We start from the raw sequence: 17,475 nt of genomic DNA on the forward strand, positions 1-17,475 counted from the left end.
AGAGAAAGCAATTTTACAGGTAAGATGAGGGGGCCTTAAACTGTGTTCCCCAGTAAGAAGTTTGTAATATCTGGATAAGAAGATTGTTTCAGCAGCATTTGCTTCATCGAGGTCTCAGCTTGGTGAAAAGGCTGTTGCTTTTGGTCTTAAAAATAAGTAGTGTCATTTTCTCTTTGCAATGAATTCTTTCATCCAATCATATTCCTGTATGCAAATATACCATAGCTGGTACAGATAAAAAAGCACAAATAAAGCTAAGAGCTCAGTCAGGACAAAAATCACTGTGCTTCCCTTGTACCTCATTTCACCTGTGTTTCAGGAACATCCCCAAACTCCTCAAGCGAAAATATGAAGAAGCAAGGTTCAGACAGCAATCCTGCTCCAGTTTTGCCAGCACTGCCAGAACCACTCAAAGATCTGAAAATTAAGTACACCAAGGTTAGTAGCCTTTATGTTTTTTAATTTTTCTCATGCATTCAGCTCAGACAGCAGGATATGCTCATTTTAATCTTATTTGAACCATGGAAGCAACTGTAAATCAGTGCTTAAAATGTTTATTCTGACCTGTTTCTGATATTATACATATTAGTAATTAATGTTCAGTGATCCGCTTAACCTAAGTATTTCAGGAAGTGTGCAAGTGTGATAGAATCATTTCTTATTTCACTTGGGGTGGGCGTTGTTTTTCTCTTGAAACAACAAACTTTCTGCAGTGATAAGTTTCTCAGAAAGTATAAATGGAGCAAAGAAGGAAAAGTTTCTATTATTATATTATTTTTCAGAACAGCAAGAACAAATTAAAGTGTTAGCATATTGCATTGTAGTACAATCAGATTTAAATAATTATACCAAATAAGCTTATGTGGAAAGCAATGTGTAGAAATGAAATTAAAACAAAATTCATTCCACTCATATATTTTTCTTAGAGATAATGAATCTGGTTTTCAGCTTAAACAAGTAGCTATCAATAAAACAGATAAAGTCTACCATCACTAATTACTCAATATTATGATAAACTTTTTGCAATAGCAAATTCTTTCCATATGCAGTTACAAATATACAGATAAAAGGTCTGAATCCAGACTTGTATTCCTAGCTTGAAAAGACCTTTCGCCTGTTTTATATCATAGTGCGCAGATATCTGCAAAAACTTTGAACAAACTATTGGCAGAAAATATTGAAACTCTGCCCTCTGAAACATTCAGGCAGAACAACTGATCAGAAAGGACTTCTTCTCTTTGAAGACTTGTTGGTTACTGTTCATTTTTTTCTCATTACCATTGTAATGGAAATAAATTTTATTTTCTAGAATCAATGCTTATTTTCTTTTCCAAAAGCAAGGTGTTCAGCAATTATCTAGATTAGTCCTTTTGAATTCCATTCTATCCTATTTTTTTAATGGAAAAAGCCTAATGAGATTTCAATGCATGTCTTTCTTGAATAAATCACACAGGACCTTACTTTGTAAATATTTAACAGGCTACGAAAGCTATGTAGTTCTGCCATGTGATAGCTATCTACTGGTCTTCCTGTCTCAAAAAAAAAAAAAAAAAAAAAAGCTTAATTGAGAGAGATACTTTAGTACCTAGGTCACAGTGGTGTTCCAGAAACTACAGTGCTATTTGTTTGGGTTTTTTATATTTCCAAAGGAAAAAAACTAACATGAGCAAAATGCCAGCTCAGAAATCTGATGTAACCGAATGTGCAAGACATAAATTCCTGTAAATATTTCTATTCTTCTAAAATATTTAGTTAGCAAAACCCTACTCCATTAATACAAAAACCGATAACAAAACAGCCAGCATGGCCAAAGTCTCTATAGTTAAAAATTAAGGAGAGCGTCACATAGCAAATGGATCTTTCTTTTGCCTGGATGATACCATTTCCTTAAAAACTGCATGCAATGCGTAACTGTGCAGAAATGCAATGCACATGTTTGCAAAAGTGTGTACCTACAAGTAATCAAATCCAACACACCTTGGTGGAGGCTTGATTTTTCGCAATGCTTGCCTCCTCTCTTCAAATATCACACAGGATTGTCTGAAAGCAATAACAGTGTACTGAGGGACAGAGAGACAGGATAATAGAAATGTCATTCCATACTCAGCAGTCATCCCACAATTTAATAAAGCCTTTCCACTCTTGTCTTCTTACTCATCCTGTTCCTCTCCTGTCCCATACAAGTTAGAGTGTCGGGTGTGGGATTGTTTTGCCTAGTTATGTTGGAGGGATCAAGATGAGGGAAGCATTAATTACTGCTGATGTGTTAACCTTTCTGTCTGAAGCACCTTAGACATCAGCTCTGGAAGCTTAATTTTCTTTTTGTCTACCATGGCATAGTACAACAGCCATCTCACAAGGATCTGAAGAAATATCTGCAGGAGATGTTCCAAGGACTTTCATCTTTACTTAACACTCTCTCTATTTTATTTTCTATGAGAGGGATCATACTGGGCCTTTTACAGAGATCATTTAACTAAGTATTTCCATATGCCTATGAATCTATAGGATGGTATAGCTACATTTCAGCATAAAACTAAGCACTCTTCAGGGAATTTGAATTTCAGGAATTAAATTGAATGCATTTTAAGCAGTTAAATTGGCTTGGATGTTGAACCACAAAGTGATCTTGAATGAGTGCTGATAGCTGGCTAAAAATGTACTAGTAAATATTTTACTTAGTCAACACTGAGGAATTAGACAATGATTGTTTGACAAATTATTTGTGTTATGATGCTTTCACGTACACTAAGCCCTGTGGTGCTCCTTTAATCAGGGAAACTCAGATTAGTTAATTATTAGGTTGTCAAATTACATGAGGGGGAGAAAACAGCAGCACATTCTCTCACCAAGCTGCATGTGGAATATCAGAAAGTGTGGAAGGGTAAGCCACTCTTAGTGAAGAAAAATCGTAGCTGAGTATTACATACATTGCAATCACTAGCTTCACAAACAAAGATGAGGTGTAAAACCACAAAAATTTAATTAGAATATCTGGGGAAACGTAATCAGCTATAGTGGTACTCTTTTTAAGATCAGCTGACTGTAGCTACAAAGTTACTAACTGATAAATAAAAAACTCTAAATAAATAATTAATAGAAAGAGTATGTTTTCTAATTATTTGTTCATTGCAGCAGTAAAATGTAATTCATGCATCAATAATAACATACAGTTCCAAGGGGGAAAAAAAAAGTACATGAAATATTAGCCAAATATCAACTTCTTGTAAGGAAAAACCTGGGGGGAAAAAGAGATTTCACAGAAGATATTTTATATCAATATATTTGTTTAAAGCTTACGATTTCAATCTTTAGTAGTTCCTTAAATAATTTCACATATTTTAAGTGTACTGCTTAAAGAATACAGTGAGACTCCATGACATATTTTGGGACTAGTAAATCAGAACTTACAGCACTTCAAATGAGACTCCTCTTGGGCCACAAATCTCTTTCAGGTTTATATGTAACTGTAAGATTTACTGCCATCATCAAACTCAAGAATATCTCAAATGACTCATAATCTATAAGAGCAAGTGTGAATAGCGGCCAACAATTTTTCAGCACTGGGCATCAGCTCACTTGAATGATGCTGAATTGCCTCCAGCATGCAGGAGCTCAGCCACAGCCCTGGTGACTCTTCACTGTTCCTGGCCTCTAAAAAAATGGTGGTGGTGTCATTCACTCATTTACTGTCTGCACTAGAAAGCTTGTGAGCAGTCAGCTGAGCAGGTGTTGAAATCTGGTGATCACTTTTAGCTCTGTGAAACAGGCAGCTGGGCTCATTTGAAGAGGATTGTCAAGAAAAGCTTTATCATGGAAAGAGTTGTAGGCTATCTGGAGGCAGATTTATGGTGGGAGGAGGTTATGCTTTTTCTTGTACCATAAGTTTGGAAGAGCTTCTGGTATCTAAAGGAAAGATAGCTTAGACGTTTCATTCCATATTTATAAAGCTACCCTTAACATCTAAGTTTGGGATAATCCACATTTGAGATAATTCTATTGCTTTTCTTGACTACACCTCTGGAGTATGGATTATAGTTTATAACAATAATAGTGAATTACATAAAAATTCTTCCCTGATGAAGAATAAGTTTATAGACAGATGCTGAATATGGGATCATATATAGGACCTTTGCAACATCAGAAATGAAGTATTTTCTTCTCTAAACCACACTTTTAAGTCATTTCTACAGAAGCACTGAGGCCTGAAACCCTGTACAGACTTTGCACAATATTGAACCCACAAAAAGGGAATCCTTATTCTGAGAAAGATGCAGCAAGAACTTATGTTTCATAAGGTGATGACACCTAATGTAGGGGTCTAAAATCTATTTCAGCAGAGCTATGGTATGATCCATCTGAGACAAAGCTGTCCAGAGTCAAGTACTTTCTTTCCTCATGCAGCACAAACACAAATATGGCACTTCCCATCTAGCAGATACTTCATAAAATTAACTCATGGTCCTCTTAAATACTCAAGGGAAAAAAACCACTGGGATGACAAGAAAAGGCAAAGAGCAGGTCTTGTCTCCCTGTTCTCTGCTCAGGTCATTTGAGTAACCAAATCAACTGCCTAAACAATGGCAGAAATACTGTAGTCTTGCAGGTAACTTTAGCCCCAAATAGTGAATGGCATCAGATTATCTGAACTGAAATCAATCATTTCAGAGAATCAAGATTTCATTGCTCAGCCCCTCTGACATTGGGCAATAAAGCCAGTCAGAGGGTTTTTGACTGCAGTAGCCTGCTACCTGGGCTTTATTTTAAATACTAAACTTTAGTAGTGTACAGTCTTATCTACAAGAAATGTATATTTCCAGGTCTAGTGCAAAGAAGTCTGAAAGTCATTAATTCTTTGGGTTGTTGAAATAAAAATATCTTCTCTCCTAAAAATATGAGTGAAATAACAGTTACAAAATGCCTGGAACAACATTTCTAAATCCTTGCAAAATAAGTTTGCAACCCTAAACCTCATGGGCCGTAGTCAGTCATCACAGACAACCCTCTGCACAGCATGTGCCACGGAAGGGTAAGTCTTTTGCGTTTATGCCTGACAAACCAGCACAAAAAAATCTAAGCTGCTTAGAGTGGAGCTTTCACTGACAGACAAAATGCTGTAACCTATTGCAAGATGATCCCAAATGTCTTTTTTCAGCAGGACAAGGGAGTTGCCAGAGGCTGCTGTTGGCTGGTACTTCAATGTTGCCTGGATTTAGAGATCCACATCCTGTTTTTTTGCAGAATATACTCCACAGCATTAAATGAGCATGGCTGCATGCACATTTATGAGTGCAGCTGCCTGCAATGTATGTAACATTGCTTATATGGAGAGTTCTGACTTTTTCCTTCTTTTTTCTGTCTTTCATACCTGCATATGCAACACTGCTATCTAGCTTATGAAACACATCTGGATAGTTTGATTTATACAGCCCTGATACAATGTCGTGTATATAATTAATATATTGAAGTTATGTTTTAAATGGGAATGGTATTAAAAACATTAATAAGAAAGATATTCCAAACTAATATTATGGATGATATTGGTTGGTGCAATAAATGTAGTATTTAAACAAATACTTTAAAAACTTCCAAAAATGGTATGTTTTGCTATTATTCCTTTCACAGACAGATATGAATTTGGCATACAGTAACATCATAGCAGTGTTATGTTAATATTTACCTTTTACTTTGTCTCTTTTCTTGGCAATGTAGCTGGTTACTAAAGATGGCTTTTTTCATATTAACCGTTTAACTGCTGTCTTTGCCTTTCACAAGAATCAGAATTTTGTGTGGATATTCCTATAATCAACTTCATTACATATCTGAGATTTCCAGGGTCTTACATATTTATTTCTCTGACAGCTTTTGTTAAATTAGGAGTTTGCTGGTCAGTCTTGATGGTTGGAGGCAACAATGACACTCTATATATCGTGCCCACTCTGAAACAAGCTGAAACATACAGGAGTATATTAATAGCAAATAGTTACCATATCCACTTTGAGATGATATTTTTATTGATCTTTATAGTTATTACCAAACTATTCACCAATTATTAATTGCCACTCAGACAGTCAGTGTAAGCAATTTCAATACTATGCAAAAAAATCTCTTCCCTGAAAGCTGTCACGTTTTCATAACATATGTGGTTGTGGTGGTAGGGTTTAAATCCCAGGTCTGTGTGACAAAAATCGTTTATCCTGTAGTTTTGACTTTGTCCTGCCCTGAGTCAACCATCATTTGCTTTGATTTGCCTGCCCCAAAGTATTTTCTGGTGTTCTATTTAAATGTTCCTGCTAGTCTGAACAGCAATAGTAGGTCCTTTATCCTAATGAGAGGAAACGGGAATCACATCTTGTCTGCTAGTTGATCTCACAGCTAAGCTCCAGTGACTAAAGGTGGGGCAAGATGCCATGAACCTAAAGATAGGCACTGTTTGAGCACAAAATACCTGGTGCAGTCAGTCAGGGCCTGCCATGCTCTCAATGACGAGCATGATCAAGATCTCACATGTGTGCTAGCAACATAGTCAGCACTGGGAAAGAGAGAGAAGGGGAGGCACCAACCCATCAGCAGCAGGAAGGTGGGCTCAGGCACTGCGAGGGCGGCTTTGGGTGGCAACCTGGTTTCAGCACTGACCCGAACCCAGAGATCACAGAGATGGCTAGGCAGAAGATGACAGGTACTGTTAACATTGGACTGTATACATGATTATGTCCACTTTAAAGAACAACCTGCACAACACTTGATTGCAACATAGCCTCCTCTTTTCAACATCTGTGCCATGTATCAGAACTTTCCAATAAGGTTTTCCTTTCTTTTTCAAGGCTGACCTACAGGGTCAGAAATAAAAAGTTAACCCACTTTGACAATTTTACCAGCAGTGGCTCAGAGACAGCAGGCTCTAGGGCAGCACAGATCTTGTGCACCTACGGGTAAGGTCCAGGTTCTATTTTGCATTAGTGAACAGAGATAAGCACCTCAAATTTCACCCAGAGGTCCTTAGCCTTCACTCTGCTTGTCCTCTAAATTTTCACAGCTGTGTAATATCATATAAATTCTCAGTAATTACAACTACAGTAGAGCATATTTTAGTAGATTGTTTTATTCTCTGTCACTTAGCAATTGCTGAATCAATTAATTTTGTATCATCTTTAATATGACAGAGAAAATTCAGATATATTATAGTTATTTTAACAATAGTATAAAGTACATTTTTTAAAAGACAACATTTACCTTTTCAGAATAGTGTGTATGGCACCATATTTTCCCTACACAATTGAAAAATATTGATTTTTCAGGAACAATTGCAGTGGTTTATTTCCTTGTTTGTTTCTTTTTTTCCTTGTTTTAATGGAAAAGCAGACTAATTTCTACAGATGTCGTCAACAGTCTTATTAATATCCAATAAGCAAAAAGCTAGAGAGATGCAGGACTGCTCAATCCTGAAACCCTCTTGGGACATTGTTTTAAGGGATGTATAGCACAACTGAAATTAGGACACCAGAGCTTGAAAGAGAAGGGAAGTGCCATACCAAACAGACAACAAAATTAGTAGTATGAGTAAAGTAGACACGGTGGGAATTTTGTTCTGTCTTTGGAGAAAATCCTCTTGTATAACACTGATGTCATTTAGACTTATAAGGATTTCAAACATTTAATTATTCCTTCAGCTGTAACAGTACCTTTGTCAATTACTTATTCCCTTTCAAAAGGGATTAGGTTTGAATTTCTGGCATTATTATTTCTACAAAAAGTTATGGATCATAAAAGTTCAATATGGGAAACAACAATGCCCACCTTGCTTTGTTTAGGTCTTGTTCTAAGTGCACCAGCAATGTTGCAATCAAGAGCTGGTGGTATTTTTTCCAGCTACAGAAAGTTAGTTCAGTACACAATGTGCTTTCAGCCAGTATAAAAGTTTAATCCTTGAGCAAGGACACAGTTCCTAACATTTATTAAATGAATTTTGGGTATCAATTTCATTGCTGCTGGGTAAGCTGTTATGATTAACTTTGGTGTAGGCCAGCGGCTCTGCAATTTTTGTTCTTTTGTGCTTCTTAATTGCTAGCTATATGTTTGGCACTCTATGAAAAGATTGAAATAGAAAGATATTAAATAAAAAGACAAGATATGCTAGCAAGATTGAGGAAAGGACAGTTTTAGCTTATTTTCTTGGTTTTAATGTTAGACTTTTTCCAGTCCCTGTCAGGTAAAAGTCCAGAAAAAAGAGTAAAATGAGCAATGTGTGCTGGCCTGGATTTCCTGGCATATGGATGTTCCACATGAAGGCAACAGATTAGTAAAAAGAGTTAAATGATGTCTGGGAGGAAGGAGTGTAGAGACATAACAGAGGTCTTCAGAGTTGGATGAAGTATGAAAAAATATCAAAATGGACACAAGTAATATTAATTTGCTCGAATAGCCCTTGCAGTTCAAGCAATAATAGTCAGACATTGACAGTAATAGAATAACAGCAGTGTGTTTGCATCTTATGTCATTTTATTTTTATGCTGAATGGGAGGCAGGGAAATGTTACCAATGTCAGGGTGACAAAAGATTCGATAGCTGTGACCATTAAATTGGAGGTAATCAGGGTAATGATAGAAATTACTGAATAAATAATGAATAATATCAAATGGTTAGGATTACCTTAAAGAGAAGACATACTGATTATAAAGCAATGACAGCCAAAACGGTTACCCAAGGATCATCTTGTCAAAACCTGAAGTCATACAAGGCAAGTAGCTTCACCCCTCAAAAGCAAAAAATGCAGCATGTGCTGAAGACCAAAACCAGAGAGGTTTGAATTCCTGGTGTTTTGCAGAGAAACTTTCAGGTAGGGAGGGGAGAGAAAAGAGCCCCCCATATACAGGGCCATCAGCTGTAATCCTGCTGAACGATAAGGGCATATACTCTGTCAGCACACGCATTTGCAGTATATTTGTGTGATTATATTCACATGCCGAGTGCAGGATTACAGTATTATGGCACAACCCCACTTCTGGCACCAATAGTGTAACCCCTGGGCAATAACAGCATTGTGATATGAAAATGTTCAGATTGAGATCCTGCAAATAGTCTTTGCAAAGGAGGAGTAGAAACTAGCTTTGAAAACTATGATCTGAAGTGCCACTGTTCCCCATATATTTTCCTCTAGGACCTACTAAGTTGTATAGGGTTATATGTGTAGCTGAGGGCCACAGTCATCTTCTGCCCATAAGCCACCTTTGAAATTCCCCTTACTGTTAGCTCTTGGGCATTTTAATTTGGCCACTGTAAACATCTTGGCATGTGCTGGTTCAGTCTGGAAGGCTAGTCCTCCTTTCCTTGTAAGATTAGGACAGACAGAAAAAGAGCAGTTAAAGAAATGGTTGTTTGTGATTTCATCACAAAAAACTACAATAAAGTAATTAGACTTTTTTTCAAGGCAACGATTACATATTAGAGAGGGCTTTTATCCCAGTATGTGCTGCTAAGTGTGTTTTTCAGAGAGTGTCTCTGTGAAACACACCAACTACCAACAGCAAGGATAGTCTAGGCTTTCTCAAAGGTTGCTAACAGTGTACTTCTGGTGAATACATCAGTCATTTCCTCTTGATTTGTGATTCCTGTCCTTATTTAATGGAGTAAATTCTGCTTTTTATGTAAAAGACTAAGAGCATTGTGTTTCTGTTTTAAAATCTTGATTAGGATCACATTCAATGAAGCACCAATCCACAAAGCCAAAGGATTTTAGTGAAAAATAAAAGAGCCCCTCCTTAATCTCTCATCCTTTTTTTGCTGTAACATGAAAATAGTGAAGTATACTTGCTTGCTTTTTACTCTGCTTAAGTGGTTCATTCTTTGTTTCATTCAATTGACTGTGGTGGGTTTTCTTCAGTCTTAACTTTCATTTCAGAAAAACATGTTATTGGTTATTTTTTGTTGGGATTTTCTTTTTTGGCAGGAGAGGGTGAAGAGAAATCAAAGCAAAGCTAAATAAAATTGTGTTCTCCAAGATACTACAGGTACTATATATACTAAACCCAAGGATTGGGTTTACTTCTGTCAGGGCATGTAACAGACCTTCCATCTTTACCAACCCTGTGAGCATAGGAAACCCAGGTAGTTTTACATAGGTCATTTGGGGCTGTACCTCACTTGTACATCACAGACTTCAGTTGAGAAAGGAAGGACCCCTTCATAACAGTATCTTTTCATGATACAAAACAAAGTGAAAATATCATGGAGAGAGAAAAAGTTTGCCTCTCAAAAGGAAGTTAATTTTAAAAAGCGGTTCCTGGTTAAGGGTATACATGATTATTCATCTCTTCAGAATAATGTAGAAACAGCTATTCCATTTTTAATTCGGGTACCTAGCAATCAGGTAGCTCTCAGCTATGAAAGATAGATTTATTCATTAAAACAGATAACAGACAACAGCTATACATATGTTACTAATATTGTTGCACTATTTCTTCCTCTGCAGATATTTATAAACAATGAGTGGCATGATTCGGTCAGTGGTAAAAAATTTGAAGTCTTTAACCCTGCTAATGAAGAGAAAATCTGTGAGGTTGAAGAAGGCGACAAGGTAGAGTTTGCTTTCTTGCTCTTAACCCTAGCTTTAAATTCAATTCTGCATCTTAAAAGCAGGAAGGCAAGCGTCCGTCTGTGGTAATGTAAAACACCACCTCAGAGATGTACCTACTTCATCCCGTATAACTTCTTCTGCAAACATGATTCTTAGCATTTTTCCTAAGCCTTAATATTGTTTGTAAACAGACACTGAAAAACTGCTATACTCTTAGGATCTGGCTCATATGAGGAAAGTTCTGAGGAAATATTTTTTGTTATTTTTTTTGTTAATAATATTGATTCTTTTTGCCATCTTTGATCAGTGCCATCTAATAATTTAATCGTGTTTTGTTTTTTTTTTTTTTTCCTGGCTCTTCCTTACACACTGATGTAATCCATTCATTACACATTTATACAAGGCTTTTCATTATAGATATTTTTATTTCATTTCCTACACTTTTCAAAGTCAAATTTTTACATCTAAAAGTGAGAAAATTTTCTCACATTTCTCACAAAATGACATCTAATATTCATTTTAGTCAAGAAATACACACATCTAGAATGATTTGTATAACAAGCATGTTTTAAACTTAGCAGCAAACTGTCCATTAAACACCTTTTTATCCATGAGAACTACTATAAAACTTATAAGCCATCTATTATGCTGTAAGTTCACAAAAGATTTACTGCCAATATAAGCACAATGTCTTTCAGAATATTTTAATTTACTGTACAAAGATTCACTCTGAAATGAAATGCTCTTTTCAGAAATACATAGAAATCCACTTCATTCAACATCCTGTGCTCATTGAATCTTAGTTACTCTGTCCTGTAATTTCATCATGAATCTCCTAATAAACTTCAGCTCAAATGCTGTCTAGCACATGAGCAATATGACTATACGTTATTAATAAGGTCATAGTGAAGACACATTTTAAACATTTTGTTAGACAAAGATGGCTGAGAAAATATGCATGAATCTGTCTTTTGATAATTTCACATATCTAATTATGCGTTTTTCAAACTGCTTGCTCTTGCTTTTCTTTAGTCCCAGTTACCTGTATACAGTGCTCAAAGTCACTGAGATTATTTCAGGCTTTTTGTCCTCAGCCAAAGAATTTCATAAGTATGCCGTTAACTTCTGAATCGTATCCCACTAGAACCTTATATGCTTTTGATATAAGATGCTACTTCTTCTACCTCTTCTCTGTTCAGTGTTTAAAAATGAAATTATATTGCAAACCAGGTTGGCCTGATATTTGATCATGCTCAAATTAAATTACTTATGGCCTGCAACTGTTCACTTACCATTCAGAATTTCTGTAGCTTTCATTCTTTACAAGCAATCTAACAACTCATTAAATAAAAGCATAATACTGTTCAACACACAGGTTTGCTCTCTCTCCAATAATTTTGCAATGACAACTGCTATTAACTAAATTGCCAAGTGAAATGTACAAATCTAGTAAATTATGCAGTCATTGTGAACCTAATATTCTAGAGCCTAGTCTTTAGATAATGAGCCAAGAGATTTTAGGAATTTAATTTGTGTGCACAATAGGGTTGACAAAGGGCTGTACACTGCCTTGCAGTGGTATTTAAAAAAAAACAAGTGGAGATTACAAAGCACAGACACATATGTGGGTAGGAACTGTTTTCCTTTCAGTTTGATGGCTCTTTTAAGCTACATTTGCTAATCCTAAAGGCCCCTAGTAATAATAAAGCAGCTCAACAAATGGTCAGTGGGATGTAAAGTAAATGTACTTCTGTAAAAAGTCTAAACTAGCTCTGAAAGGAGCTATCAATCTTTATACTCAGGGTGTAGATTTATGTACCCAAACTAAATTTCATACAGTTGAAGAACATCTTTTTTTTTCTTACTTTGCATTCACAGCTCTATATTAGCTTTATACGATTTTTCTTGGTTTTAATTTTCTGCACTTGTAGTAGAAAGAACACATGGCACTGTAATTTTAATTACGTCGTTCACACAAGTACAACTTATGGTTTCCCCTTGTTCTTTTCCAGTAAAGGCCAAGGCATACCCCCAAGTCATGTTGCAAAGCTGTAGAATATTTATAATAGAAAGAGATGAGAAAAAAATAGAATTAATTAAATATTCATTGAATGCAGTTTTCTGGGTCACAGATAAATGATGAGGTATTTGACGACATTCTGACAGATTCTGAAAAAAGAAATTCTTTTTAACCTGGTAGATTTCACCCACCTGACGTAGATGACTGGTCAGTATTACCCTATAGTACTGACTGTGCTATTTGTAGAGATCCTTCCTATCTTTCCCCAAACTTCCTGGAAAGAACTTTGGGAAGTTCTGTGGGCCTTCTGCGTAGCAAGTCTGTACTGGGCTTTCCAAGCCACTTATCCACCCCACTCCTGGCTTTTAAAAATTAGTTGTTGGCTACCAACATCAATTAAAGAGTCAAGATCTGGTTCACGCTTAGAACAATTTACTTTGCTGACTTAGTCAACCTTGATAGTGATTTCCCCGGAGGACACTCTACAAAAAAAAGGTTTGATAGAATCTTTTAAACAATTCATGCAATTGCTCAGGGAAATGTGCCATGTATAGATTCGTCCTTTTTTTCCTTGAAATTTGTTTTTAATTTCTAACATAAAGCTAGAAAAAAACTCCTTTTTATGTCATTGTTTTCCTCGGAAAACTTTTACAATTGTGAAATATAGAAGAATTCCAAGCACTAAAAGCCTTTTCTCAAGAGATTTTTAATTCGGTTTTTTATATCCTGGAACACCCTTGCACAGAGAAGAGCTTCATATAATTCATTGTAGATTTTCCTGCTATAGCAAAAGCCAAATGATAAATAATAAATTGTATTATAAAAAACATTAATGGACTAACAAATTAGCTAGCTTAATGCAAAGACAATGCTTAGACTTTAGAATATTTAGGCTTAGTATTTTAAACCTGGTCAATTACTCAATTGTTAAAATTATTTTAAATAGAAATATTCCTTGCATCTTTCAAAAACAAATGCATTGATTTGAATGCCTCAATAAAAAATCTGTGCTCATTTTATGGAACATTCTAAGGAACAGATTTTTCTAACCTGATCTTCATCACACCACCAGATACTTTTAGATAATGTTGAGTACTTAAATATTTAACTTACAAATTTGGGCATCTCTTCGTACATAAAAGAGATTAAATTGCATCAGCAGTGTAATTGAAGGAGGTATCCCCAATTACAGATACTAGAAGGCAGAAGGTTTGAAAATCTAAATTTTAAAAATAGAGTTCCTTAATATGTTTTTATTTTAGAAGCTTTGAGAACCCATCTGTTTCTCATACAACTTCACATTGCTGAAATGATAGCAGAAGTGTTTGAAAGAAAATAACGCATATATGTAAAATTACTCTATTAATTCTGGTTAGATTGGTGTTTGTGTCTCTTATTTATCTTGCAAAACACCTTGCACGTTTAACAACCAACATGACTGATGACAGAATCCATTATTGATTATAACAGTTTCTCTGTTTTCCCCACAGGCAGATGTAGACAAGGCTGTTAAAGCAGCTAGAAAAGCTTTTGAGCTTGGGTCACCCTGGCGTACAATGGATGCTTCAGAGCGAGGAAGGCTCTTGAATAAACTAGCTGACTTAGTTGAAAGAGATCGGCTGATTTTAGCTGTGAGTATGATACATGAACAAAAAGACTGGGAAAAAAAGCTATGTCCTGATTTTTATAGAAAGATATAAGCAAGCATAACATGCTAAATCCTTGGAAAGTTAGGCTGTCTCAATACTTGTTTTGCATCTGTATTGCAAATGGACCTCATTAAACTGGCTTGCACTCTGGTCTATTAACACCCCACATCCACAAAGTACTTGAGTATTTGATTAGCTTTAAGATGATACTTAAGCTGCCTACAGTCAATGAAATTTCAGTTGTTGATTCTTAAGGACACACTAACACTTGTCTAAACCAAGGCCTGAATCAAGGCCTAAACTCAAACTCTGGCTTAGCACTTACAGATGATACAAGTCAGAACAGGGAGAAATTTTGAAATTCATGGCTATATATTTTATCACTGATCCTTCACTATCTCCAGCTTGTGACTGGCAGTGAGTGAAAAACCTTAACCAGAACCAAAGGCAACAATGAATTACTTATTAGTAGGAAGAACATGGCAGGTGGGGAATGATGTTCTGTCTTTACCAACTACTGTGTATTGACCATTTTACCAGTCTTAACAGCAGACACAGAAGTTGTAGCACCACCACCTACTGATCGTGCACTACAGCAAGAAAGAACATTTAAAATAGAAATGCACCACCAATTTTATAAAGTGTAGTACCCCCCTATCTTGTTTTAAACCCCACATATGATGCTACCACTAAGATGATCTCTTCACTATTTCAAGACCCTTCTGAAATTAACATTTAGACAGGACAGTTGCACTGTCCTGAAGATGAACCCTGGTTTTCTGCCAACAGTGCCAAAAATTTAAAAGAGCAGGAGGAGTATCCAACATTTAGGATCTTCATTCAGACTGATCTAGTCACAATTTGAAGTATTTAGCCACTAGCTACAAACCACACCATTGATATAAGCTCATAAAATTTAAACCTTCAAAATATGTAAAACCTGCAAAGAATTTATTGCCCATTCTATTGTCCTTATGGCTGTAGTATAGGAAGACACTTGATTGTGTCCCAAACAGGTTTTTAAAAGAAAAATGAAAATTCAAAGGAACTGAGGTTAATTCTTTGAACTCCAGAGTCTGCAATTGTCAAATTTACACTTTTCTTCAATCAAGTTATTTGTCTAAATTAATCTTGTCACCTTTATAAGGACTGATACTCACCTAGTTTCTCGGGAGAAATTTTGGGTGGCTAGAACTTGTATCCTTAACAATGCTAGATTATTGGGGTTGAGAGAGATGAAATTTTAAGAAAGTTACATTTTTAATAGGAAAAGCATGCCCTCTTGTCAGTTAAATACTGGATAAGCTGGCATTTGCTTCTTTATTGCACAGCCTAAGGCAATACACATGCAAAGAGGATGGAGAAATAATTTTTTTTCCACAGGAAGGCTGAAACATTAAGTTACTTTTTGTTCCCATTTGCCATTTTCATAAAATGGAAGTATTGCTTTTCTCTGAGACCTCTCTCAAGTTTCTGTTTTACTGGCTTTGTTTTTATTTCGTAGACCTTACTCATGTTATTGACTACTTTTTCCTTTTAGATAAGGGGTGTTTGAATGAAGTGCTTTTCAGCCTTCATCAAAATAAAGAGAGGTTTTCTCCACTCACAGCTTATCCTAATGGCACAACTAGTACTGTAGAACAGCAAATAGCCTTGTGAACACTAGAGGTCAAAATACACCCCTAAAGCTCATTGCAAAGGCATTTTCCTGTGTTCATGCATCTGGCCAGGATCAAAATTTTTCCATTTCATGTAACAATAAGATGCCTCTCCTGAAGCTCCAGAGGCTCTACAGCCCTGTAGGTAGGCTATTGGAAGAATAAGTCAAAGCAGGGTACTGAAAGAGACACTGAGAATTTTGTTTCTTAGGTTTCAGTCTGTTGTGATGTTGAAAGCTATGGAGTTCATAAGTTTGAGGCCAGGTAAGAATTTTCTCCCATGTCCAAACAGAACAACACAGTGACGGATATATTGCCTGGAATGGCAAGGGCATAACTCATTTAATCAGTTCCTTGTTGCTGAAAGCCATCAAGCATTGCTGGCTTCTCCGTTTGTTCTGTTCTCTTCCCAAGTATGATATCTGCAATGTGTCCAGTTAACTAAAACTGTGGACTTCAAAGGGGAGTTTTTTGTGAAACATTGTACTTGCAGTGTGTACACTCAGCCTGAAATGCTAAAGAACCTTGGACATACAAAATAACAAATTCAGAAAAGAAAATAATATTTCTAAGATCTGACTAGATCTTGAAACTATAGTTTGGTGTTTTCCTACTAAGTATCCTAGCAGGATTGTTCACAAAGCTGAAGGTCCCCAGTGTCTCTGTGCTGGAACACTTGAGAAAAAATTTTTAGCAGTGTCAAGAAGATGTTGACACTATTTAAGAACTTCACATGCTTTTCAAGTAGATGTCAAAACAATTAGGGGTATTGAAATGACATTAATCTAAACCATACTCCCTAGATTTGGCTGGAAATCAATCCTATTTAGTGCTGGTGTCTCTGTGGGATCATTAAAATACTGTGCGTGGAACAGAATTGGTCAGCTGAAAAGTTATAGATGTTGAATGAATATTTGCTGATTATTATTCTAAAGGTTTGTATCTGCCTGGCATGGAGATCCATGGTATGGAGAGTCAGGCCTGGCTTCAAATAAGACCAGTCAGTTCACTGAGTTAGTAGTTAGCCAATAAAAGAGTCTCTTCTGTGTAAGTATTTATTTTTCACAGTGAATTTTTCTCAGTTAAGAGTTCTTGGTGCCTCAGATCTTTTCTTTGCACATCAAACACTCAAGGTATATTTGGGTTATTTTATTCCATGCTTTGAGTCTTCTTGCTCATATAAGTTACCAATCATGCATTTATTAAACATCTATGAAGATGTTCCTTAATAATTAAACAGCACAGGATCCTAAGTTAATGTGTCAGTTATTTCCAAGAACCTACTGCCAAGCTTGGGTGTCAGTGCGAATAGGCTGAGGGAAGACACTCATTTTATTTGCATCAGTTATTTGCACAGACTCCTAGCTGATGTTTTCATCTACATTTGTAGAATATTTAACATAAACTAGAACAATGTAGCTGATTCAGATGGGAGAAATGTTATTGTTTTTTCAAAATTTCTTGCCATTACAAATGTGCCATGATCATGTTATCTGCATAACTCACTGTGAATAAACCATCATGAAAATTTCCCATTTGTAAATTGCTACCTTGGGTTTTTCAAATGCTAAGTAT

At 36.0% G+C, this 17,475-nt stretch overlaps 1 protein-coding gene across 1 annotated transcript in view; it reads left to right on the forward strand.

The window, feature by feature from the left end:
• Positions 1-348: 348 nt before the first annotated feature.
• Positions 349-17,475, forward strand: part of ALDH1A1 (aldehyde dehydrogenase 1 family member A1) — a gene marked incomplete at both ends in the record, with an annotated part of 39,089 nt that continues 21,962 nt past the window's right edge. Inside the window, 3 exons of the mRNA XM_082337576.1 lie at positions 349-438; positions 10,469-10,573; positions 14,084-14,224. Of these exons, the coding sequence (XP_082193702.1) occupies positions 349-438; positions 10,469-10,573; positions 14,084-14,224 (336 nt within the window). The remainder of the gene's footprint in view (positions 439-10,468; positions 10,574-14,083; positions 14,225-17,475) is intronic.

Source organism: Platalea leucorodia (assembly GCF_965183815.1).
Source record: "Platalea leucorodia genome assembly, chromosome: Z".
Classification (NCBI taxonomy): domain Eukaryota; kingdom Metazoa; phylum Chordata; class Aves; order Pelecaniformes; family Threskiornithidae; genus Platalea; species Platalea leucorodia.